This window comes from Macrosteles quadrilineatus, unplaced genomic scaffold, assembly GCF_028750875.1.
Source record: "Macrosteles quadrilineatus isolate MER2022 unplaced genomic scaffold, UCM_ALF_1.0 Scaffold_1__1_contigs__length_201487025, whole genome shotgun sequence".
In the NCBI taxonomy this organism is placed as follows: domain Eukaryota; kingdom Metazoa; phylum Arthropoda; class Insecta; order Hemiptera; family Cicadellidae; genus Macrosteles; species Macrosteles quadrilineatus.
The window spans coordinates 20,030,195-20,056,671 of record NW_026542594.1 but is presented as its reverse complement, the minus strand read 5'-3'; the positions used below and the strand labels follow the sequence as shown (position 1 = coordinate 20,056,671).

Here is a 26,477-nt window from a genome sequence, read left to right as displayed (position 1 = left end):
GGGCTGCTTCAACTATAATTTTGTCTAATGAACTGTGATGTTTCAAAATCAAAAACAATAATTTGGGACCATACTGCTTAACAATAATGGACTGCAATTATTGTTGAACATACAATCCATTTTTAACAAACTAAGATTATACGATTCAAATACAATTATAAAAATTATCTTGGTATTTTACTTGGGGTAATGAAGTTATGTAGGCTAGTGTAATTCTCGGTTCATCAAGGTTCTACTGAATTATGTTTGGCAGTGAATAAGTGTAGAGAATGCAATTTATAAATTCAGGGATACACACCTTTTATACAGTTATAAAGTCTAATTTAATTGCCCAACATCAAATCGTGAGCTAGAGCCCATCTTAGTGCATTAGTGATGTTTTCTAAACTTGGCAAACCCGCAAAATGCCACTTAAGGCCAATAATCCGTTCCAAAAACGTAAGGAAATACATTGTGAAAATAAACTTGAGATCGAACTCCTTGGCTTGTGAGAACCAGGAAACAAGATAAAACATAACCTCAAGTAAACAAGCCCAAACGTTTGACATCAGTCCTGCTGAGCTAAGGTGTTGTGTGAAGATTTCAGCTGCTAGTATACTTAATTCAAGCAACCAACTTTTGAAAATAAATGTTGTGAATTGTGATTTTCAAGAGAGAGAAAACTGTGGACTTGGCTAATTTGAAATTCTATAGTTCAAAATCGTCATTTAAGTTTATTTACACAGCTTTACATTGTTTTATAGGTTAAAAATACATATGCAGCTTATTATTAACCGCGCCGAACTATCCGAATCCGAAAATATCCGAATCCGAACCTCCCAATATCCGATCCGATCCGAACCGAACCTCAACTATCCGATCCGAATCCGATCCGAAATGAAATTTCACTATCCGCACACCTCTAACTGTAAGTACACGCGCTTATTAGACTATAGGATACCGTAACATGTCAGTTGTAACTTACCGGTACTGCATCTTTGATTTTATCAATGAACAGGTAGTAATAGCAAATTCAAACACAACAATAATATAATGATATCATTCACAGGACATGTTTTTGCAAAATACATCGGCCTGTTATAAGTAAATCTAAGATAGCCTACTTAGATCCGGTATCGGCAATCCTAAAAGTGAAATGGGAATGGATTGAAACAGCTCCGAGACGCAGGAAGTGGTGAAGGAAATAGTATATGCGAGCAGTCTGGAGTGTGGGAACTGTTTATGACGATTAGATTAAGGTATCTGCAATCCTAAAATGCAATGGGAAGGGAGGGAAATAGGTCCGTGACGTAGGAAGTGGTGAAGGAAATAGTAAAGACGAGCAGTCTGGAGTGTGGGAAGTGTTTATGACGATTAGATTAAGGTATCTGCAATCCTTAAATGCTATAGGAAGGGAAGGAAACAGGTCCGCGACGTAGGAAGTGATGAAGGAAGTAGTAGTATGGATTAAGAAATTGAATGAAGTGAATTCTCATACTGGTACGAAGTGCATCTCTTTGTGAAACGATTTCTCGACAATGACTATACATCAACTTGATATTTTGCACAAAGAATTTATAGCTTAATATCTTGTGTGGGATTGTTTTTTTGGAGATAATCTGTTCTGTAATAATTATAAAATCCTAAAAAAACCATTTTCATTTTGTCCCATAAGAATAACATTAAGAGCTACCTTCTTCTTGTTTTTTGTTTACATTTTACGAGCAACAATTTTGTCGATTACTTGAGACAAAGAGAACCACTAGCCAAGGAACTTTTTTTATTCATAGAGTAGGTAACAGTTAACCGTATTCACATTATAAAAATATTTAAAATTATGTCTTTATGGAACTTTTAACTGGTAGTGGTTAAAAAACTATAATATACAGAAATTTATTGCAATCAACTGAAAAAATGGTTATCTAAGTTTAGTTGTACTTACTCGTTTAGGGTTGAATAATTTAGACCAAAGAAACTCGTGCCCCTGAGGATAGTTAGTGTTGTTGAATAGGTCCACTGTGTGATGACCAGTGCTGTTGGACCACGATGACATGGACGTGTCACACCGTGGCAACCGCATTTACACCTGGAGGCAGACAATTAAGTTATCTTGTAATTTTGAGTTTAAGGGAATATTTCAGTTAAACTTAAGTAAGGTTAGTTCATCTTGTATTAACTTATTTATCCTGGTTTTTATTTTACTGAGGGACCTGTGTGTGCAATGGTAAGTTAGCGTAGCGCAGTCTTGAAAGGATCCATTAACTTATACTAATTTATTTCATTCATATTTGGAAACGAAGGTCACATAGCCTACAAGCATTGACTTTATATCTACAGATGTAGATATAAAGTCAATGCTACAAGTTAATGTTTAAAAATAAGAGTTAGGCTACAATTTTAGTTGATTTGATCTCGATAATTGAAAATAAAATTCAATCAGAAACAAGTCATGTTTAAGTTGAAAGCAAAATCTAATCAAAGAGCAAATGACCTGGCTGACTTTTTTTATTCAAACTCAAATTAAATTTACAAAAAACAGGATACATGTGTATCCAAACTGCGAAAAGACAAAATTTAAAAAATAATAGGACTCCGAACCTATTAATTGGAGAGGATAAAATCCAAATTTCAAAAACTGCCGACTTTTTGGGAGTGAGATTGGATGATAAATCGAGCTGGGATGCACAAATAAAAAAACTGGAGGGGTCATTGGCTCGAGGGGTCTTTGTACTTAGAAGAATAAGGACCTTCGGAAACCTGGCTCTCTCTAAACTTGTGTATTTTGGCCTAATAGAACAACACATTTTGTATTCAATCATCCTATGGGGAGCTGTGAAGAAGAATATTGAGCAGATCTTTGTTTGGCAGAACATGGCAGTAAGAGCAATCTTGGGCATGCCGCCTCGGACCAGCTGCAAAAATGTTTTTAAAGAACTTGGCTTTCTCACAGTCCCTTCACTTTTTATCTTTGAATAAGTTTGCTATATAAAATCACAGAACATTAAACCAACTTTTACAAATCACACTTACAACACCCGAACAAAGGGCACACATGCAGTCCAACATAAACTCACAAAATTTGAACACAAACCAGATTACATGGGAATGAAATTGTACCAGGCCCTACCGAAAAAATTACTTGAAATTCAGAGCTTAACAAAATTTAAATTAGAATTGAAAAAATATCTAGTGGAGTTAAGTTTTCATGATATAGACATTTACCTTAACGGTGACAAAAACTAGTATTAAGGTTGGTTATTCTTTGTTTTAACCCTGACCTGTCCAATTCCTTAAGGCAAAGGACTATGGACGGAGAGATCATGTATCATGTATGTATGTATGTAGCTATGAGTAAGAAAGTAACTTACATACTTTAACTTACATAAGTTAATGAACATAGCCTAACTTTGTTATCAAAACCATTGATAAAACATAGGTACTCCCGTTTTATCGATGTTAAATAAAACCTATCCTAACTTATGGTAAATGGAGAAATATACACTATGTATGGTCTAAAACAGTTTTATTTTAGCGAATTTCCCATTTAGGGAATAAGCTATTACCGTTGTTGTTGGTATCAGTAGTTGGTCCATTTTGCCTTTTGCCTTTTTACAGACAGCTGATCTTTTTAAATTTCCTATTTGTTTTGGACCAGTTGTTTTGTACATTGTGAGAATTATGTAAACAGTTTTTATTCAGATTATTAAAAGAATTGCAGTATTGTATCAGCAAAATATTTATTTCTTGTAGTTTATAATAATAGTAGGGAAAAGACGATTTTAATAGCATTCACGTATATTTCCTACATAAGTGGCGACCGTGACAGGACAATTCCTTATTTAAAGACTGATATAGGCCTAATATTGCAATGGAGTTTCCCCTTGCGGTACCGGGTTAGAATAGCACCGCAGCCTTCTCGGGCTTGTCGTAAGAGGCGACTAAAAGGGTGACCGACGAACTCACTGGGAGTCCCTGGGAGTGCCCCTGTTGTGTTGCAGGGGTTGATGTGTGCTCTGCACTGCCGATGGGTTTTATCAGTGGGTCGTGAGAAACCAGCCACTTCGGTCCTTGGTCAGGGAGTGCGGCATGGATGCAGAGGTCGGGCTCTGCATTGCGACGGGCGACCCCCGGCATGTCAGGTATCCGGTGCTGGGCAAACGGAGGTCGGGCCCCCGGGAACCGGGGTAGGGGGTTTTTTGTCCCCGAGGGTATACCCGTTCCTGACTGATTCCGGGCCGCTCCTTGCCGCACGATGCGCTGGAGAAAACACGATGAATTTGAATAAAAACCCTACAAACACATCATTGAATAGGAGCTCCAATGAGCAAATAGAAACGTCTGAAGTGGAGCAGAACCCCTTTGATCGAAGCTCCAAGCTTAAGAGGTTGCCACCACCGAAAAACGTAAGGACATCTCCGCCACCTGCACCTTTCAAGTGCTCTACGTTCCCCCCGTTAGGATCTCCTTTGGAGAGTGGAGCTGGAAACGGTGCAGAAAATGTTGGCGATGTAGATGTTGAACTGGCATTGCCGGGAACTGTTGTAGGGATGCTGAAGGAAACCTTCACAGCGACGTCGCGGTCTGAAAGCTCGGAGATTATGCTTCTGCGTCAGGAATATCTTGACGCAGATAGTAACATTGAAACCCGGCTCCGTGACATGGAAAAGACAATTAAGGCTATGCTGGACACATTCCGGACCCAGAGAGCCGTAAATCAAGTGGTAAAAAATGGAATGGCAAAACTAGAGGATAACCTTGAATTGAATATTTTTGTTTATTCAGAATTAAATTAAATTATACTAGAAATGAAAGACTGTTCCATCATTTATTGTTTTAAATACTTTGAAAAAGGTTATATTTGAAGAATTTAAAGTAAATCAATCTGAAATTATTTATAATGTTTTGTTATTTCATCGTATAGGCCTATGATTTGTTAAGGTAACACATTCCAAACACTTCTCTTAGTTTCAATAATTTTTGTTTTAATGTTGGTTGTGTTGTTTTGTTCTTAATGTGAGTTTGAGAATTTCTTTAAAAGTCTAGGGTTTTTTTTATAAATTATATGTTGTATTTGTGAGTTATATGTTTGTGTAGGCTTCCTATTTACCCATCCCCACTGACCAACTGTAGACAAGGCTACAAGAACTTCATGATTTGCCGTGTTATCTTCAACATTGTGATCGGAGGAAGAGACTTTGTCAAACTCAATGAAAACTGGGGAAACGCAGCTGGGGGCAAGGGCTTTTAAGAAGAGAACTTCAGGCTGCAGTACACTCAATCAATGGAAAAAGCAGTCCAACGTCATCGTCAACCAAAGTCGATTCATCATCAATGCTGTCAAGGAACGCTGGATGGACTACAGACTATAGACACCGAAGTGAGAGATATCGCAGAAGACATGGCTGAAGTCAAACATCTGAAGACCAACGACTGTTCGAGGAGGCTTTATCGACGCAACTGCTGAGGAAGTCAGCAAACAGTTGGTCAGTTCTTCCCCTCCTAAACCTTATTTTAATTTTGTTTAGGTACAATTTTAAAAGATTTTAATCAGTTTTTGTTATTAATTTTTTTTCTCTCTGAGTGGATATATCTATGTAGTTGAGACGCTGGGGACATCGTCTGGAGGAAATGGGGGGATGTAATAGGAGGGTCAAATATTGTAAAGAGGAAGTGTTTGGCAATGTTGTGTGAGTAGGCTGGTAGTGTTGTTAAACAATAACTTGTTGTGCTGACCTACTGAAGGCTGTTGCTTTAAGTAGGCCAGTGCACTTGATCAAGGGGTCAGTTTGGTGTGGAGTGGTTTGTGTGGTGCACCAGAGGAAGGGGTCCTGCTGGGGGAACTGGAGCCCAAGGCCCTTGGCCTTGGGTCCAGGTAAGAAAATGTAAAGGGTTTTCAAAATAGGGGTTTAGAGTCTTTTCCAAATTGGGGTTTCAGTTTCTAACTAAATGATTTATACAGTTCCAGTCTACTCTACCTTTTATGATTGTGAGTTTATCTTTGTGTTGTTTTTGAGTATTTAATAAAGTTGGGTTTTGTAAGCGAGTGCTGAGTTTCATTTCTGAGCTACATCACCCAAAGTAGCGGTAGGTATTCCAAGGGGAATACGACCGTTACAATTGTGTGTCGACGGAGGTTGATGTTGTGGAAGCCCTGAAGAAAGCTATCCCCGAGCTTGATGGGCAAACGGCTTTTCTTAAGGTGTGGCTCACAAAACCGAATAGGAGCCAGCAGCGGATGGCGGTCGCCGAAATGGCAGACGCACATGCCAATAAGGTGCTGGCACTCCAGCATCTGAGAGTCGGCTGGGTCAACTGCAGGCTTAGACGGAGAGTGGAAGGTGTTTTAAATGCCTCTGTTTCGGCCATTCCTCCCGAAACTGCAAGGGACCGGACCGAAGCAAGAACTGCCTTCGGTGCGGGGAGGTCGGTCACATCCGTAAGGACTGCCAAGTCGAGTCCTGTTTTCTTTGCAAAGAAAATGGGCTCGCTGAAAAACACTTGAATCATATAGCTGGGTCTGGAAAGTGCAGTGTATTTAAATCTGCACTACAACAAGCGAAAGCCCTCCCACGAAGATAAGAATCCTTCAATGCAATCTTGAGCGATCCAGGACGGCTGACGCACTTCTATGTCAGCTTGCCCTAGAACACGATGTCGACGCGCTTTTAGTCAGCGAACAGTACCAGTACCGTGATAGGGACCCAGCTTTTTGGTTCCCTGATAGTCTTGGTACTGCTGCAATCTGGGCGCGTAATGCAGCTACAGTACAAGTACGGGGTCACGCGAAGGGCCGAGGTTTCGTTTGGGTTCGGTGCCGGGATGTCACTTACTTTAGTGTCTCCCAATGAGGCCATCCGTGACTTTCGTGAGAAGATAGACCGCCTGGAAGAGAGCGTGCGCAATACCACAGGACACGTCGTCGTGGGTGGGGATTTTAATGCTAGGGCTGTCGAGTGGGGAATGACTCTCACAAATTCCCGGGGCAAGTACATTCTGGACTTTGCTGCCAGAGCCGGACTCGTTGTCGTCAACGAGGGCAACACGCCAACTTTCCGGCGCCCTGGGATGCGGGATCTGAGTCTCTTTTGCCAAGGATCAGAGCCTGGAGAGTCCTGGAGGATTACACGGCCAGTGACCACCAGTACATAATTTTTGACGTCCTGGATGGTCATCAGAGACAAGTGGCAGCGTTTCGTCAAGTGCCCGTTCGATGGAACATTAAAAAACTGGACGTGGCAAAATTCAATGGAGCCATCCTACGAAGAACGCCGGTGGTTCATCCTACAACTGGCTTCCCTCACGCAGAGGCGTTAGTTGCATCCACGATGAAACTGATTGTCTCGGCCTGCGATGAGTCTATGCCTCGCAGGAGATACCGGTGCAATAAGCGTCCTGTGTACTGGTGGACTGCCGAGATTGCGGAATTGCGTCAAGCAGCATTGAGGGCCAGAAGACTTGCTACCAGGGCTAGAGAACCCCTAGACAGACGGCGTAAGTCGGATGCTTATAGGGTGGCTAGGAGGTATCTTCGTCGAGCCATCAATCGGAATAAACGCAGTTGCTGGGATAAATTAAGGGACGATGTTGATTCCAACCCGTGGGGCCTGGGTTACAAACTTGTAACCAAGAAACTTGGAACCCGCTCTCCACCTTCCGTCATGGACAGGGTCACTATGGAGAGGATGGTCGAGTCCCTTTTCCCGGCTCACGCGTTGCGCCCACTGCGGGATTTTGGAAGGGTGGACGATGTCCCACTTTTCAGCCCTGAAGAGCTGGTGGCGGCCGTAATATCCCTGAAGAACAACAAGGCTCCTGGTCCCGATGGGGTACCCGGTGAAGTCCTCAAGAAGGTTTTGACAACCAACCCCTTGATCCTTTTGAGCATGTACAACGCCTGCCTGGTTGAAGGGGTTTTCCCCTTGTGCTGGAAGACAGCTAGGCTTGTGCTTGTTGAGAAGGGCAAGGGAGACCCAGATCTGCCATCCTCTTACAGACCTCTGTGTATGTTGGATACGGCTGGCAAAGTCCTTGAGAAATTGATCCGTTCCCAGCTAAATTCAGCCGTTGTCGCTGCGGGGGCCTCTCCCCTCGTCAGTATGGATTCAGGATGGGGCAATCAACGATTGATGCGATTGAGGAGGTGAAGCTACTCTCGCAGGGTTGTGCTGCTCGTAACGCTCGATGTGCGAAATGCATTTAATTCTGCGAGGTGGTGCGATATGCTGGACGCTCTGGAGAACACCTTCCACGTGCCGGCATACCTCATGCGCATCATAGAGGATTATCTCCGGTTTCGCCTCCTAACGTATGACACTGCGGAGGGCCCGCGAACGATGAGTGTCACTTCTGGTGCTGCCCAAGGTTCCATACTCGGCCCAGACCTCTGGAACGTCGCTTATGACAGCCTTCTGAGGTCTGAAATGCCTGAGGAGAACGGTTTTGGTTGGGTACGCAGATGACGTTGCAGCTTTGATAGCTGCACGTAGCGTTGAGCTGGCTCACCTAAAGCTAAACCGAGTTATGCGTACCATAAACGCATGGATGGCAGACCACGGTCTCTCGCTTGCTCTGAGCAAAACCGAGATCGTGATTTTGACAAAAAAAAACGGATTGACACCATCGTGCCGTTGAGGGTGGGAGCCGTCGAGGTTCAAACTGTTCGTTCTGCCAAGTATCTTGGGGTCATGGTAGACAGCAAGCTTAGCTGGCGGGATCAGATCTTCCGTACAGCTGACAAGGCCGCTAGGGTGGTTTCTTCTCTTAGCCGGTTGATGGCCAATGTCGGAGGGCCTCGGTCCAGTCGTAGAAGGCTGTTAATGTCTTCGGTCCAGTCCGTACTCTTGTACGGTGCGGAGGTGTGGGCAGACGCACTAAATAAGGAGGCATACAGGATGCGGCTCGCCCGAGTGCAGCGTCAGGCAGCACTGAGGGTAGCATCTGCCTACCGAACAGTGTCCGAGCCCGCCGTCCTGGTGATTGCTGGAGTCATCCCCGTCAAACTTTTGGCGGCGGAGAGAAAGGCAATTTACCGGCGCCGTGGGGAGGACGAGGCACGAACAGAGGAACGCACCCGCACCTACCAGCTGTGGCAGGAGGGCTGGGAACAGGAGACACGGGGACTCTGGACCAGGCGACTGATACAGCAAGTCCAACCTTGGGTGGATCGGCGGCACGGAGAGGTGGACTTCTACCTCACCCAATTTCTGACGGGACACGGCTTTTTACGGTCGTACCTGTTCAGGATGGACAAAGCCGTGTCACCCGACTGCATATACTGCCCAGGCATTCTCGATGACGTGGAACATACATTTTTTCACTGCCAGCGCTGGGAAAGGCCCCGCCTGGAGGCTCAACAGTTAGTAGGACTGCTGTCGGTGGACACGGTCATACCGATTATGACGGAGGGTGAGGACAATTGGACCTGTGTGTCACATTATATCCAGGGTATTCTCCGCGCCAAGAAGATTGACCTTGACCGGGATGCGGTGTAGGTCATTAAGAATCTAAATGCCAGAAACGGTGCGAGCCCTGAGGGCTTAGGTCACATGTTGGCCTGACTTGAAGTAATGTGACAAACAATTCCAGGTCTGTGTCCAACAGAGTAGAGGGGGTTTTTTAGTGAGTAGTCTGATAATTTTCAGGAGTCTCACACTACAGGCTGGCTACCTGTGTGCGTAAAAGCATTTTCCCTCCTCTCCCTAAGAAAAAAAAAAAAAAAAAAAAAAAAAAAAAATATTGCAATGGAGTTTATTTCAAAAGGTACTGTAGTCTTTCAGAGAGTACATTATTGAGTCAAGATGGACATTACCAAAGTAAAGAAAACAAGAGGAGTCACAAGAAGAACATTAGGCCTAACTAAAACTAAAAATTAAATTAAAGGACTTTTAAGGGATGAAAATACTGACTTCATAAGAATTAAAGCTTTACTAAAAAGGCTTGACACACATTACTCGGTACTCTCCTGTTAAAGGGAACATTCATTATTATCGATGATTTTTTCTCGATATATCGAATTGACGCATGATGATTTTACTCGATAATAACGAATTGAAACATAAGTTATCAGCTGACAACTACGATAAATAAATATGGTTCAGTATCAACAAACGATAATTTAATTATTTAAATGAAACTGTTCTAAACTAATTTAACAAAACTAACCAAACTAGCTGTAATGTATTATTAAACATTCCGTTTAATATTCTCCACTTGCCTTTTCTGTTATGAAACGGACTGGTTGGTTATGTTAAGGTTAGCTTGGAACAGTTTCATTTCTTAATCCATAATAGACTATATTTTAACCTAAACAAGATCAGAATAACTTAAATGCATTTTAGTTATCGGGTTTGCACGCGATTTTTGAAATTTTTTCATTCTACTCGAAATTCGACGCTGATTCCGAAAATGGCGTTCTTTTTCCACCGAAAACGACCATAACGCGGAAAAACATTTTTTTACCAAAACACATCATGTGAGTACTCAAATTAACCGGAATATTAAGCAGATCACGACGATGCAAGTATTTTTTGGATCCGACGTCAAATAAGCGAGATTTTCACGAAAACGTGATACTACCAGCAATAACTCCAACTCACTAGGGGACAGGTGGGAATTTGGGGTTTTGGGTTAAGGAGACATCTAACGTGGTTTATCATTGTAATTTAATGTGTAAAAAATAATGGGTAATTAGTCGGGAGAATTATGGGAAATAGGGTTGAAATTGGGATTTTTTTCAGTAGGCTACCAACCTATTCATTGGTTGTAGTAGCACTGCCATGTTGCTTGTTAGGTTAGGTTAGGCTGGTTAGGTTAGGTTAGGTTGGTTAGGTTAGGTTGGTTAGGTTAGGTTAGGTTAGGTTAGGTTGGTTAGGTTAGGTTGGTTAGGTTATGTTAGGTTATGGTAGGTTAGGTTATGCTTAGTATCATCCCTTTTACCTGTTAAATTAAACCTAAACAAATATAATAAAATAATGACCAGCTGATCCTGATCAGCTGGTATTTTAACACAGACAAAAGTTGGAGCAAAAATCCAAAATATCGCAGATTTACGTGAAAATCTCGCTTATTTGAACTCGGATCCAAAAAATACTTGCATCGTCGTGATCTGCTTAATATTACGGTTAATTTGAGTCGGTCTACCCACATGACGTGTTTTGGTAAAAAGAATTTTTGGTTGTTTTGGTCGTTTTTCCGCGTTTCGGGTCATTCCATGTCAAATCAACCAATAAAAAAATAATTTCAGAACCAACTTAAGGTTTTCAAAATGGGTAATATTTGGTAATTTTGTTCTATACCTCAAAGTAATTGAAAATACAAAATTTTAGATTTTTTTGACTTTTTGTTTCTGAGTTATACATTTTTGAAAATCTAAAAATCGGCCAATTTTTGACGCGTTTGGAAATCTTTAAATACCTCTACCTACAAAACCATTCAACTTAGAGAGTTCAAATTTTCACCATTCTCTTTAGAATTTCAAGAGCTACAATTTGATATGTCACTTGACTATATTAGCTTCGTAATAAAAATTTTCACAAATCCAAAAAAAGTTTTTTTGAAAAATCTTAAAATCGAAATGTTTAATTTTTTTGGGGAAAAAATATGTGTTTTGTACTTCTTATTATAGTGCATGTGCCAAATTTAATTATGGTACTCCTATGGGATCATATTTAAAAAAAATACTACTGTGTAGTTAAACAGGTAAAATGAACACAAGTTTTTATTGACTATAGATGCATGACGTGTTATAGTGTACTGTAATCTTAATAGGTTTGAACAAAGAAAAATGTATTGTGAAAATACATAAGTATAAAGAAAGATCTGTATTATAGTGCAGTAAAATACTATAATAATGATAGTATAATAATGATACTAATAAAATAATAACTACATTGAATACATTTTACCAATCAGTAGGCTTTAGGCCTATGCCTGCCATTGTATTTTGTAGCAAATGATTCATAAAAAAGTCATTGATATGACATAAAAATTATATCTGATACTGAAAAGTAGGATCTTCACGTCGTACAAGTTGCTCCAGATGCTAAGTTAATGATGTACCATTTGAAGAAATAAATGGATTTGTTGCTTGTGCATATAACAGAAAATGTTGGATAGCTTGTGTTTTGTCTAAAAACCAATCTGAAAAAGAACTTACTAAGTTATACCATAGACAAAAATACCATTTCTCCATCCTCATTGGACCACCTCCTTCTTTTGCATATCTCAGAAGACCAGATGTATTAACAGTGACACATAATTTTATTAATGCAGTGTTAATCGAACCACGCCAACTGGTAGGACATACAAATTATCTGCCGACAAGATGTCCAAAGCTTCCCAAATTTTATCAAAGAAGAAGCAAGCATTAGGCCTATATGCATAAAACCATTACATACTGGTTTCAAGACAGTGGCTTGTGTTCACATCAGTTTACTAGATGATAATGTTTTTGTATTGTAAATAAATTGAACACTGAAATATGACCATCTTAAATATATAATGTTATCAAAAATAATATTTTATAAATAAACAACATTAAATTGGTTATTTTAAAGTGATAGCCTGAAATGAAAAAGACATTACAGTATTCAAAAAACATAACAATTAATTTCATGATTATAAAGAGGTGGTAAGAATATCAATGACTTTTATGAATCATTTGCTACAAAATACAATGGCAGGCATAGGCTTATATCCTACTGATTGGTAAAATGTATTGGGACTCCCTATTTTGTTGACCCGGGTCAACAAATTCAATATATTAAGAAGAAAAAACACTTGGAATGTAGATATTTACATGAAACTTGGAACGAAGGTATATAAACATGTTTTCTACTCGTATGTAAAATTTGGTAACGATAAAAAAATATTTATATATTTTATTAACTAAAAACCGCCCAAAATAGCTAATTTTATTTTGTTGACCCGGGTCAATCGCCAATAAAAGGTACTTAGCATTAGACTATATACATGAAACTTGGAACGAAGGTATATCCACATGTATTCTACACGTATGTTAAATTTGGTGACGATTAAAAAATATTTACCTACTTTATTAACAAAAAACTGCCGCAAAAAGCTAATTTTATTTTGTTGACCCGGGTCAATCACCAATAAAAGGTACTTAGAATTAAATTATATACATGAAACTTGGAACGAAGTTATATCCACATGTATTCTACACGTATGTTAAATTTGGTAACGATAAAAATTTATTTACCTATTTTATTAACTAAAAACCGCCCAAAATAGCTCATTTTATTTTGTTGACCCGGGTCAATCGCCTAAAAAAGGTACTTAGAATTAAACTATATACATGAAACTTGGAACGAAGGTATGTCCACATGTATTCTACACGTATGTAAAATTTGGTGATGATTAAAAAATATTTACCTACTTTATTAACAAAAAACTGCCGCAAAAAGCTAATTTTATTTTGTTGACCAGGGTCAATCACCAATAAAAGGTACTTAGAATTAAATTATATACACGAAACTTGGAACGAAGTTATATCCACATGTATTCTACACGTATGTTAAATTTGGTAACGATAAAAATTTATTTACCTATTTTATTAACTAAAAACCGCCCAAAATAGCTCATTTTATTTTGTTGACCCGGGTCAATCGCCTAAAAAAGGTACTTAGAATTAAACTATATACATGAAACTTGGAACGAAGGTATGTCCACATGTATTCTACACGTATGTAAAATTTGGTAACAATTAAAAAATATTTACCTATTTTATTAACTAAAAACCGCCCAAAATGGCTCATTTAATTTTGTTGACCCGGGTCAATCACCAATAAAAGGTAGGCTACTTAAAATTAAACTATATACATGAAACTTGGAACGAAGGTATATCCACATGTATTCTACACGTATGTGAAATTTGGTAACGATACAAATTTATTTACCTAGGCCTATTTTATTAACTAAAAACCGCCCAAAATAGCTAATTTGATTTTGTTGACCCGGGTCAATCGCATAAAAAAGGTACTTAGAATTAAACTATATACATGAAACTTGGAACGAAGGTATATCCACATGTATTCTACACTTATGTAACATTTGGTAACAATTAAAAAATAGTTACCTATTTTATTAACTAAAAACCACACAAAATGGCTCATTTTATTTTGTTGACCCGGGTCAATCACCAATAAAAGGTACATAGAATTAAACTATATACATGAAACTTGGATCGAAGGTATATCTACATGTATTCTACACGTATGTGACACCCGGTAACGATAAAAATTATTAACCTATTTTATTAACTAAAAACCACCCAAAACTGCTATTTTTATTTTGTTGACCCGGGTCAATCGCCAATAAAAGGTACTTAGAATTAAACTATATACATGAAACTTGGAACGAAGGTATATCCACATGTATTCTACACGTATGTAACATTTGGTAACAATTAAAAAATAGTTACATATTTTATTAACTAAAAACCGCCCAAAATGGCTCATTTTATTTTGTTGGCCCTGGTCAATCACCAATAAAAGGTACTTAAATTAAACTATATACATGAAACTTGGAACGAAGGTATATCCACATGTATTCTACACTTATGTAACATTTGGTAACAATTAAAAAATAGTTACCTATTTTATTAACTAAAAACCACCCAAAATGGCTCATTTTATTTTGTTGACCCGGGTCAATCACCAATAAAAGGTACATAGAATTAAACTATATACATGAAACTTGGATCGAAGGTATATCTACATGTATTCTACACGTATGTGACATCCGGTAACGATAAAAATTATTAACCTATTTTATTAACTATAATAAAATAGGTAACTATTTTTTAATTGTTACCAAATGTTACATAAGTGTAGAATACATGTGGATATACCTTCGTTCCAAGTTTCATGTATATAGTTTAATTTTAAGTACCTTTTATTGGTGATTGACCAGGGCCAACAAAATAAAATGAGCCATTTTGGGCGGTTTTTAGTTAATAAAATATGTAACTATTTTTTAATTGTTACCAAATGTTACATACGTGTAGAATACATGTGGATATACCTTCGTTCCAAGTTTCATGTATATAGTCTAATGCTAAGTACCTTTTATTGGCGATTGACCCGGGTCAACAAAATAAAATTAGCAGTTTTGGGCGGTTTTTAGTTAATAAAATAGGTTAATAATTTTTATCGTTACCGGATGTCACATACGTGTAGAATACATGTAGATATACCTTCGATCCAAGTTTCATGTATATAGTTTAATTCTATGTACCTTTTATTGGTGATTGACCCGGGTCAACAAAATAAAATTAGCTTTTTGCGGCAGTTTTTTGTTAATAAAGTAGGTAAATATTTTTTAATCGTCACCAAATTTAACATACGTGTAGAATACATGTGGACATACCTTCGTTCCAAGTTTCATGTACATAGTTTAATTCTAAGTACCTTTTTTAGGCGATTGACCCGGGTCAACAAAATAAAATGAGCTATTTTGGGCGGTTTTTAGTTAATAAAATAGGTAACTATTTTTTAATTGTTACCAAATTTTACATACGTGTAGAATACATGTGGACATACCTTCGTTCCAAGTTTCATGTATATAGTCTAATGCTAAGTACCTTTTATTGGCGATTGACCCGGGTCAACAAAATAAAATTAGCAGTTTTGGGCGGTTTTTAGTTAATAAAATAGGTAAATAAATTTTTATCGTTACCAAATGTCACATACGTGTAGAATACATGCGGACATACCTTCGTTCCAAGTTTCATGTATATAGTTTAATTCTAAGTACCTTTTATTGGCTATTGACCCGGGTCAACAAAATAAAATGAGCTATTTTGGGCGGTTTTTAGTTAATAAAATAGGTAACTATTTTTTAATTGTTACCAAATTTAACATACGTGTAGAATACATGTGGACATACCTTCGTTCCAAGTTTCATGTATATAGTTTAATTCTAAGTACCTTTTTTAGGCGATTGACCCGGGTCAACAAAATAAAATGAGCTATTTTGGGCGGTTTTTAGTTAATAAAATAGGTAAATGAATTTTTATCGTTACCAAATGTCACATACGTGTAGAATACATGTAGATATATCTTCTTTCCAAGTTTCATGTATATAGTCTAATTCTAAGTACCTTTTATTGGCGATTGACCCGGGTCAACAAAATAAAATTAGCAGTTTTGGGCGGTTTTTGGTTAATAAAATAGGTAAATAAATTTTTATCGTTACCAAATGTCACATACGTGTAGAATACATGTAGATATACCTTCTTTCCAAGTTTCATGTATATAGGCTAGTTAAATTCTAAGTACCTTTTATTGGTGATTGACCCGGGTCAACAAAATAAAATTAGCTTTTTGCGGCGGTTTTTTGTTAATAAAGTAGGTAAATATTTTTTAATCGTTACCAAATTTAACATACGTGTAGAATACATGTGGATATACCTTCGTTCCAAGTTTCAAGTACATATCTACATTCCAAGTGTTTTTTTTTCGAAATATATTGAATTTGTTGACCCGGGTCAACAAAATAGTCAGTCCCAAATGTATTCAATGTAGTTATTATTTTATTAGTATCATTATTAAAGTTTATTTTACTGCACTGTAATATAGATCTTTCTTTATAATTATGTATTTTCACAATAAATTTTTCTTTGCTACAGTAGGTACTATGTTACGTCATGCATCTATAGTCAATAAACACTTTTTAGGTGTTCATTTTACATGTTTAACTACACAGTAGTATTTTTTTTAATATGATCCCATTGGAGTACCATAATGAAATTTGGCACATGCACTCTAATAAGAAAAACAAAAAACATATTTTTTCCCCAAAAAAATTAAACATTTCGATTTTAAGATTTTTCAAAAAAACTTTTTTTGGATTTTTGAAAATTTTTATTACGAAGCTAATATAGTCAAGTGACATATCAAATTGTAGCTCTTGAAATCCTAAAGAGAATGGTGAAAGTTTGAACTCTCTAAGTTAAATGGTTTTGTAGGTAGAGGTATTTAAAGATTTCCAAACGCGTCAAAAATCGGCCGATTTTTAGATTTTCAAAAATTTATAGGTAACTCAGAAACAAAAAGTCAAAAAAATCTAAAACTTGGTATTTTTCATATTCTCTAATAGGCATAGTATAACTTATAAAAAAATTATCATTGAATTCTGTGATTTCAAGTTCCAGACCATTGGTTGATTTCATATGGAATGACCCGCGTGGGGATGGACACACACATATATATATGTAATAGATGTATATATATACATATATAAAAATGTGAACGAATGGTGTTTTTGGCCTCTGGGGACATCAAAAAAGTAAATCGGTCCCGGGCCTAAGTCTTACCATGAGACCTACGGTAATAGCTACACTTCCCTATTGGGAAATTCGCTAACAAGGGAACTGACCAAGACAGCAAAGACACTAGACATTTAAGGTAGGTAATTTAAAACACAGAGGATACGCGTCCGGTAACTGGACGTGGATTAGGCGTCCGGCAGTAACATCACCGGGTTGTGCGGGCTGGGAATGCCATTACCACAATCATACGATGTATAGCCATTGATGTTCGTGGTGTAGTGGATAGAATGCTCGGCTGATATGCAAGAAGTCAATGGTTCGAATTCCATCAGTAACTTTAACTTTTTGTCAAAGATTTTGCTTTGAATGCCATTTCTTCTTAACTGTAGGCCTACATCTTCAGTTAGAATTTTTGGCATTTATAATTTTATTTTATGATTAGAATTTAACCTTCATTTGATTTTTTCATTACCAGCAAGTTTTGTTGGTTCGGTTAGGTTATGACAGTAACTGCCAGACGCTTAATCCACGTCCGATTACAGGACGTTTAGGCCTATCCTCTACGAATTTGAAGGGTACAGTTTCTTAACTGGGCTACGCTAATATTGATTGAAACTATCGAATTGAAAATATTGATTAATAATCGATATTTTAAAATATAAGTTATCTATTATAAAATTAAACTATCATAACCTAACCTAACCAACCAAACTTGCTGATGGTGAAAAAATCGCATGAAGGTTAACTATAATCGAATCGATAGTTGCAATCAATATTAGCGTAGCCCAGTTAAGTAACTGTGTCCAATTTAAAAACGTTTTATCAAACTAGGTAGGCCTATAGGTTAGGCCTAGTAAACAAAGATGGACAAGAACGGAATCCAAGATCTAAGAAGTTGTATTGGATATGAGGAAATTAGGCTAGGTTAGTTGTATGCAAAAATGTTAAAGGAAACTGGTAGATTAACATTATTCATTATGAAAAGCAGGAGGTTGTATGACAAGTTAGGACCACTGTGCCTACTCAAAATTAAATATGAGGTTGAATGGTCCTAATTTAAATAAAATTTTATTAATTAAATGAAGGGAAGTACAAGAAAGTATTGATGCCCAATTGATTACTGTACCTTCACAAGAATAATTGCGAGCCAACAAGACATTGCAAAATAATTATTGTTTATTATCTTATATTGCAAAACACAGGGAGTAAAATAGACAGACAGCGATGAGTTCAGTAGAGTTACTTTAACTTTTATTTAACTTGGCCATGTTTTTTTCCCCTCTAGCTTGCTTAGAGGGCTTCGGTTTAATATACCAGGCAGCCTCGATGTAGACATACTGAGTTGTGATTGCTTCCAATTCATCCTGCAATTAAGGTTATTTGTTAGTTTACAAACATTTGTTATTGAACATAAATCTTGGATACTGTTTGTGTATTTAATATGCATTCATGTTTAAAAAAGTAAGCGATCAGCTGATTTTGCGGCCCTAGGGATGTAAGAACCTGCTCGGTCCCCAAATGACGATGACTGGCATGGCCGGCATGGCCAGCAAAACGTAATGAAATGAAATGAAATGAAATGATGAAATGAAATGAAATGATATTTATTCGTCTATAGACATTATATAAATGCATGAGACACAGTCAAATTATATAAATACATGCTGGTAGAGGCACAAGTCAAGTTCAAGCAACTAATAGTAATAATAAAGAATTATTACAAATCATGCAAATAAATAATCATACAAAAGCAGATAAGCTATAGACAGGCTGAAAATACATGCAAGGCTGGTATTAAATAATCATTTGAGGTTATGTCATTGGTTGTAGAGCAAAAAACTCATCAATCTTATACAGGGGGTTTCTGACAAGCCATTCATAAATTGCATTCTTAAAACTATTGTAAGGGAGTTGAATTATTCTTGGCGATAGTTTGTTCCACAACTTGCTACCCATAATAATATGGCTTCTTTTAATCTTTTCCAGTCTTGTAAAAGGAATGTCAAGGTTTTCTCTTTTCCTAGTGTCAAAGCAATGAAAATCACCCCTTAGAGCAAAGGTTTCATGCAACTTAAAACTAGATAACAATACATTATAAATATAAAGGTTTATCACAGTCAAAGCATTAAAGTTAATAAATAATGGTTTACAATGTTCATTTTGATCTTTGTTAAATATAGTTCTAATAATCTCTTTTTGGGCAACAAGAACATCATTGATGTGGTAACTATTTCCCCAAAGGATTATCCCGTAGCTTAGAATTGACTGGACAAGTGCAAAGTAAACATTTTTGAGATGATTTAGAGGCAGAAGGTTCCTTAATTTTCTAAATAAAAAAGTAAGCCTACTTAGTCTTGTGCATATATGTTGTACCTCGGAGTTCCAAGTTAGTTGGGGATCAACAATTACTCCAAGAATCTTAACATTTGAGTTGTTTTTTATAGTTTCCTCCATTTGAGGTATAGGCCGCAAGCTAAATAGCATAGACTGTGTTTTGTCCTCGTTGACAAGGAATTTATTTGCTGCAAACCATTCAGAGGTCAAACTTAGGCTACTTTCCACTGCAGCTACAAGCTGCGTTACATCTGCACCCTTATTTAGAATGGTGGTATCGTCTGCATACAAATATGCTTCACAGTTGAGGCTGAAGGGCAGGTCATTGATGGCAATGAGGAACAGGAGAGGACCTAATACTGAGCCCTGAGGTACTCCACAGTTAGTGGATAGGACAGAGGACCAGGTATTGCCTATGCAAACTGCCTGTCTTCGATCAGCAAGGTATGTCCTGAATAGGCTGAGGCTCGCACCACGGATACCATAATACTCCAGCTTTTGGAGGAGGATGCCATGGTCAACACAATCAAAGGCCTTGCTTAGGTCAATAAAAGTGGCCCAAGCAGCCTCTCGACTTTCAAAACAATTGAAGACTGTGCGGACCATGGCATCGATGGCCCCCGTAGTAGAGCGTCCAGCCCTGAAACCAAATTGTTGTTCGTTGAACAGAGCATGATACTCAAAAAATTTCTCACCTGGTTATAAATCACATGTTCGACTACCTTAGCCAAAGTCGGTACCAGACTGATAGGCCGATAGCTCTGAGGACTAGCTTTATCCCCCTTTTTGAAAATCGGACAGATCTTTGACAATTTTAAAAATTCAGGAAAGTGTCCTTCCTGAAGACAAGCATTTATGCATACTGTGAGAGGGAAAACAACACAGGAGGAGGTCTCTTTGATGAACCAGTTAGAAATGTCATAAATATCTTTTGTTTTTGAGTTTTTCATTTTCCTAATTACCGATAGGACTTCATCACAAGTTACATAACCAAACATGAAAGATGCATTTGTTTGAGGTACACTCTTTAGAAAAACATCAAAAGAAGTATTTACACTACTTATCTCAGATCTAATACTAATTACAGAGTCAATAAAACCTTTATTGAGATCATTGGGATGCAAGGGAATGTCAACTTTTTTTGTACTACCACCAGAGTTCTCTTTTACAATTTTCCAAGCAGTTTTGCATTGTTTTGCGAGTTCTCTATTACCTTGGCATTGTGTTTTAGCTTGGCATCATTGATTGCTTTTCTATAGAACTTCTTAGAATTTTGATATTCCAACTTAAGGGTAGGACAATTATTACTAGACTTAAGGTTAAGGTATTTAAGATGAAGTTGTTCCTTGAGCCTGAATAAATTATCATCAAACTGTTTCAAGACTGTAAATAAAACATATGTTTTATTTAGGATATTATATTATTATGATCAGATGTAAACAAATATTGTTATTAGTGTTAGAGACTTCTTACAAAAGACATGTTCAAATAAAATGTTACCAATTTAGATCATTCCTGAGTATTATTATCACGAGAAGTATAGACGGTCGTGATACATGGCGCAGTCTGATGTAAACCTACAGATCCAACAGGAAATTGAAGAGAACAGACTTCAAAGAAATCAAATCCATGTCAAGCCTCCAGACAATTTTTCCTTCAACCCCTATGATTGGAGTGCGTGGAAGAAACGCTTTGAAAGGTACAGGTCAGTCAGCGATCTACATAAAGCACATGGGAAAAGGCAAGTTGACATTCTTTGCTACTGTATGGGGGATAAGGCTGAGGAAATATTTGATTCCTTTAATCTAAGCCCTGATGAGTTGGAAAATTATGAATTGATTATGGGAAAATTCGAAAACCATTTCGTTCCTAAAACAAACATAATTTATCAGCGTGCTAAATTTCTTAGACGAAAACAGGGATCCTCAGAGTCTGCTGAAAATTTCATCACAGACTTACATACTCTTGCAAAACCATGCAACTGGGGAGATTTAAGGGATGAAATGATTCTCATGCAACTTATCGTTGGAATGAATGATCAAAACCTTAGTGATCGCTTACAGTTACAAAGCTCACTAAAATTAGAAACTGCAGTTGATGCTCTTCGCAGTTCAGAGGCATTAGTTAGGCAAAAACTTGACCTAGCTGATCCCTCCGTTGATCGGGTAAAATTTACCACTCCTAAAAAGTCTTTTTGTAAGAAAACAGTTTCTAATAACCATGGAAAATACAATCCAGAAAACCTATGTAAATGGTGTGGGAATACTCCATCCCATCGCCGAGGCTTGTGTCCTGCCAAAAACGTTCGGTGTTGGGTAAAGCAAACGGTCACTTTGCTAAAGTTTGTTCTAAGCAAAAGGTTAATGAAGTCAGTAGTGAACCACAGTTTGTTAATCAATATTGTACAAATTCATCAAATTCTGAAGAATTCATAGGTAAAATTACTGAAAACAGTGCTCTAAACCCTGAATCTTGGGAAATTGACCTCAGGTTTAATGATTCTGACATTATTAAGTTTAAAATCGATACTGGAGCAGACGTTTCAGTTTTGCCAGCTAATATAAAGCTAAACAAAAAAGTTCCATTACAACATACGTGTAAAAGACTTTCAGGACCGGATGGGACTCAGTTAGCTGTACGAGGGATGGTAAATGTAAAGTTAGACTATAAGAACAAATCTTGTTTTGAGCATTTTTATGTAGCAGAAAAATGTAAAACACCACTCCTAGGTAAACCAGCCATTGAAAAACTAAACCTTCTACAAGTTGTCCGAAGTGTGTCTTCAACTTCGACAAACTGGTACGAAAAATATCCATCTCTTTTCAGTGGTTTAGGTAAAATGAACGGAGCTTATGAAATTGAGCTAAAAATGGGAGCAAAGCCATTCTCAATTACAGTGCCTCGACGAATACCTCTACCATTATGGTCAAAAACCAAGGAAGAGGTTCAAAGAATGGTAAATATGGAGGTCATAACTCCAGTAGACCATGCTACACCTTGGTGTTCTCCGATGGTCGTCGTACCAAAGAAAGACAGCGGTAACGTCCGGATATGTGTTGATCTTTCGAAACTAAACCAAAGTGTTCGGCGCCAGTTACATCCAATTCCAGGGATAGAATACACAATAGCACAGATCAAAGGAGCTACTGTGTTCTCTAAACTAGACGCCAATCACGGGTTTTGGCAAATACCTTTGGAAGAAAAATCACAAGATCTCACCACTTTTTTGACACCTTGGGGACGATTTAAGTTCAAGGTCCTCCCCTTTGGCATTACATCAGCTCCGGAGTATTTCCAGAAACGCATCCATGCTGCTCTTAGTGATCAAAGAAATGTAAAAGCTTACATTGATGATATCCTAATATGGGGAAGCACACAAGCCGAGCATGACAAGGTTTTGGTGGAGGTTCTGGAAAAGCTTCAAAAGGAAGGCATTACCTTGAATAAAGAGAAAACAGTCTTTTCAAAGCCAAAAATTAAGTTCCTTGGCTTTGAACTGAGTGCTGATGGCATTTCTCTTGATCAGGAGAGAGTTAAGGCTATTTCTGAGATGGAGCCTCCAACTGATGTGAAAGGTGTACAAAGATATCTTGGAATGATCAATTTTAGTGGAAGATATATTCCAAATAGGTCTGAGATTTTGAAGCCTATTCACGAGCTACTCAACAAAAATAATGAATGGATATGGGACAAACCACAACAAAAAGCTTTTGATACTATCAAAAATCTTCTTACTACGGCTCCTCACTTAGCTTTCTATGACCCTAATCTTCAAACAATGATTTCATCTGATGCATCATCATTTGGTATCGGCGGAGTATTGTTGCAACGAGAAAAAAGTGGCACATTCAAACCAGTAAGCTACATATCACGTTCTCTCACTGATACAGAAAGAAGATATTCCAACATAGAACGAGAAGCTCTGGGAATCGCCTGGGCATGTGACAAGTTGAAAGACTACATAGTTGGTAAGGACATAATAATCGAGACAGATCATAAACCACTTTTGAAGATTTTGACGTCAAAAAACTTAGATGAATTAACTCCACGTCTACAGAGAATAAGACTAAGAATGATGCGTTACTCATACAATCTTGTGTATACTCCTGGAAAACACCTAATAACAGCTGACTGTCTTTCACGTAACCCTCTAAAGGACACTGAAAACTATGACTTAGAGGAGGAACTCACTTACTACGTGAGACAAGTCATTTCCAATGTTCCAACTACTGATGAAAACATACAGAAAATCCTACATTGTCAAAGACAAGATCCAATTTGTATGAAATTACGGAACTTAATCATTGATGGTTGGCCAGAAAAATCTGAAATTCCAGATCAATTAAAGACATTTTTCAACGTAAAGGAAGAACTTTCTGTTGCTGATGATCTTGTATTACGAGGAACAAGAATATATGTTCCAGAAGCATTGAGAGAAGAAATGCTAAAACGAATCCATGTAGGACACTTGGGAATAACAAAATGTAGACTCCGAGCCAGCAACAGTCTTTGGTGGCCAGGAATATCTCGTGAGATTGCAAAGATGGTTGAAAGTTGTCCACAATGTATTCAGCACAGGAAAAATAAAAACGAACCACTTATTCCAGCAGAGTTCCCTTCAAGACCTTGGCAGATTGCAGCAATGGATCTTTTCAAGTTAAGTGGTCAATGGTTCATCGTGTTAACAGATTGTTACTCACGATACTTTGAAATTGCAACCTTACGTTCTTTGACAAGTCATCAAGTCATTGAAAAATGTAAATCAGTATTTAGTCGTCATGGAATTCCAGAAGAAATCAGAACCGACAGCGGAACCCAATTCACCATGCGTCAAGGTTCGGAATTCCAGCAGTTTTCCAAAGACTACAATTTCAAGTTAAAGACAAGTAGCCCTCACTTCCATCAGAGTAATGGAGCTGCAGAGGCTGCAGTGAAGGTAGCAAAATGCATCCTAAAGAAAAATAAAGAAGACCCTTACCTGGCACTCTTATCATACCGTAACACTCCAATATCGAACGGGTTTAGCCCTGCACAACTACTAATGGGACGACGTTTACGAGACAACCTACCAGTTTTGCCAGGACTTTTAACAGAAAAGCCAGATTTGAGTGGCTTGAAACAAAGGGAGAGGAATTATAGAGAAAAGTACAAGAGAAATTATGACTCCAGGCATGGTGCCAAATCTCTTGGAAGTTTGAAATCTGGAGACAGCGTTTGGATATCTGACGTGGGAAAACCTGGAACGGTTGTAAAAACAGCAACTGAGCCACGATCATATATTGTCAGGACTGATACAAGAGACCTAAGAAGAAACCGTTTCCATCTTCTACCATTTCCCGATGACTTGAAAAGTACACCATCACGAGACAATGTGACAGAACAAAATTCAACAAGTGTCTGTACCAGAAGTCCAAAACCACAAGAGGACAACTCAAGTTACAAGACTAGACACGGACGTCAAGTACATCCTCCAAGGAGACTCGACCTTTAAGGAGGGGGATGTTTCAAGACTGTAAATAAAACATATGTTTTATTTAGGATATTATATTATTATGATCAGATGTAAACAAATATTGTTATTAGTGTTAGAGACTTCTTACAAAAGACATGTTCAAATAAAATGTTACCAATTTAGATCATTCCTGAGTATTATTATCACGAGAAGTATAGACGGTCGTGATACACAAACCAACTATGTTTAAGTGTGTTCTTGTTATTCTGAGGCTTAGATCTAATCAGTGGAAAACACAAAGCAAACTCATGCATAAAAGTGTCAAAAAAGTTTTGAAAAATGTTACCTGGTTGTAGTGTTCCAAGGGTAGTCAATTCCTTTGTCCAATCAGTGTTGAGCATTTTTGACTTAAAAAGTGTGAGATTGTGTTCAGAGAAAGGCCTTATAAAGGTATTCTCGTCTGTATTTACAGGCTCAAGGTTTTTACATACAATAGCAAACAGAGCGAGTCCATCATGGTCCGAAAAGTGACAAGGAACAACAGAGGTGGAGAGGTTGTCGCTGCCACAGTTTGTGAACACGTTGTCAAGGCAGGCGTTATATCTTGTTGGTTGGTCGTTGTGGTGATACAGGTTATGTTGTCTTAATAGGTTCAGGAGTCTGGTGACCGGAGTACTTGGCTTGGTAACGTCGAACTGGGCATTAACATCACCACCAATTATAATTTTGTAATTGGGCCATTTTGAGATAAGGTGGAGAATTTTTTCCAGGTTTTCAAGAAATAGCCATACACTGCTATCTGGTGTGCGGTATATAGAGATAAGAATAAGCTTGTGCTTACTTATAACTACAGCACACGCTTCAATAGACTTTTCAATGCAAAAGTCTGAAAGGTTAATTTCACAGCACTGAAGTTCACTTTTGGAAAAAAATAGAGTTCCACCTCTGCTAGAGCTATCACGGGCAAATTTACTGACTAGATTGTAGCCCTTAAGGGTGCAGAAGTCTACATTTATTTTAGATATCCAATGTTCAGAGAGACATATAAAATCATAGTTATGTTGCAGTGACATATCTTCTAGCAAAGTTTGTTTATCACCATAACCTTGAATATTTAGAAACAGGAATGTTAGGACAAGCCTATTTGTAGAAAAGTCTTTACTAATGTTCGATGTGATATTGAGTTCTAGGCCTAGGTCATGATCATTACCTAGGTTGTGGCAGGGAGACTGGGGCGCTCTTCGTTTAAAGAATTGCTAGTCTCATTTACAGACCCTGAGTCAATATAAGTCCTTCTTTTGCGTTGAACATAGTTAGATATGAGAGTACCAGCCGGCCAAAACTCACTGACCAACACTTTCTCAGCATCCATGGGATACAGACCGACTTTAAAAGACTTGTAGGACGTGTATCGTGTAGGTA

General features: G+C 37.8%; 2 protein-coding genes across 4 annotated transcripts in view; one reads left to right on the top strand and one right to left on the bottom strand.

The window, feature by feature from the left end:
• Positions 1 to 18,513, bottom strand: part of LOC129004775 (calcium release-activated calcium channel protein 1) — a 110,713-nt gene extending 92,200 nt beyond the window's left edge. For 2 of the 3 annotated variants that reach the window (XM_054433405.1, XM_054433415.1), the window contains exons 1-2: positions 18,396 to 18,513; positions 1,922 to 2,065 (exon numbers count right to left, since the gene is read on the bottom strand). In XM_054433405.1, the coding sequence (XP_054289380.1) occupies positions 1,922 to 2,059 (138 nt within the window). In that variant the 5' untranslated portion in view covers positions 2,060 to 2,065; positions 18,396 to 18,513. Of the gene's footprint in view, positions 1 to 1,921; positions 2,066 to 18,395 lie in introns of those variants that run through there. The other variant, XM_054433431.1, reaches the window with a different exon arrangement.
• Positions 18,514 to 21,159: 2,646 nt separating this feature from the next.
• LOC128995048 (uncharacterized protein K02A2.6-like) lies at positions 21,160 to 25,094 on the top strand. Its single transcript, XM_054419926.1, has 2 exons — positions 21,160 to 21,308; positions 22,430 to 25,094. The coding sequence occupies exons 1-2, from the start codon at positions 21,160 to 21,162 to the stop codon at positions 25,092 to 25,094; spliced, it is 2,814 nt and encodes a 937-aa protein (XP_054275901.1).
• The last annotated feature ends 1,383 nt before the right edge of the window (positions 25,095 to 26,477 follow it).

Bases quoted from the DNA above. Each gene is read 5' to 3' on its own strand.
- LOC128995048 (XM_054419926.1), top strand. From the start codon at position 21,160: ATGGCGCAGTCTGATGTAAACCTACAGATCCAACAGGAAATTGAAGAG. The intron at 21,309-22,429 runs GTCAGTCAGCGA...ATCTCTTTTCAG, and splicing joins AAACGCTTTGAAAGGTACAG to TGGTTTAGGTAAAATGAACG.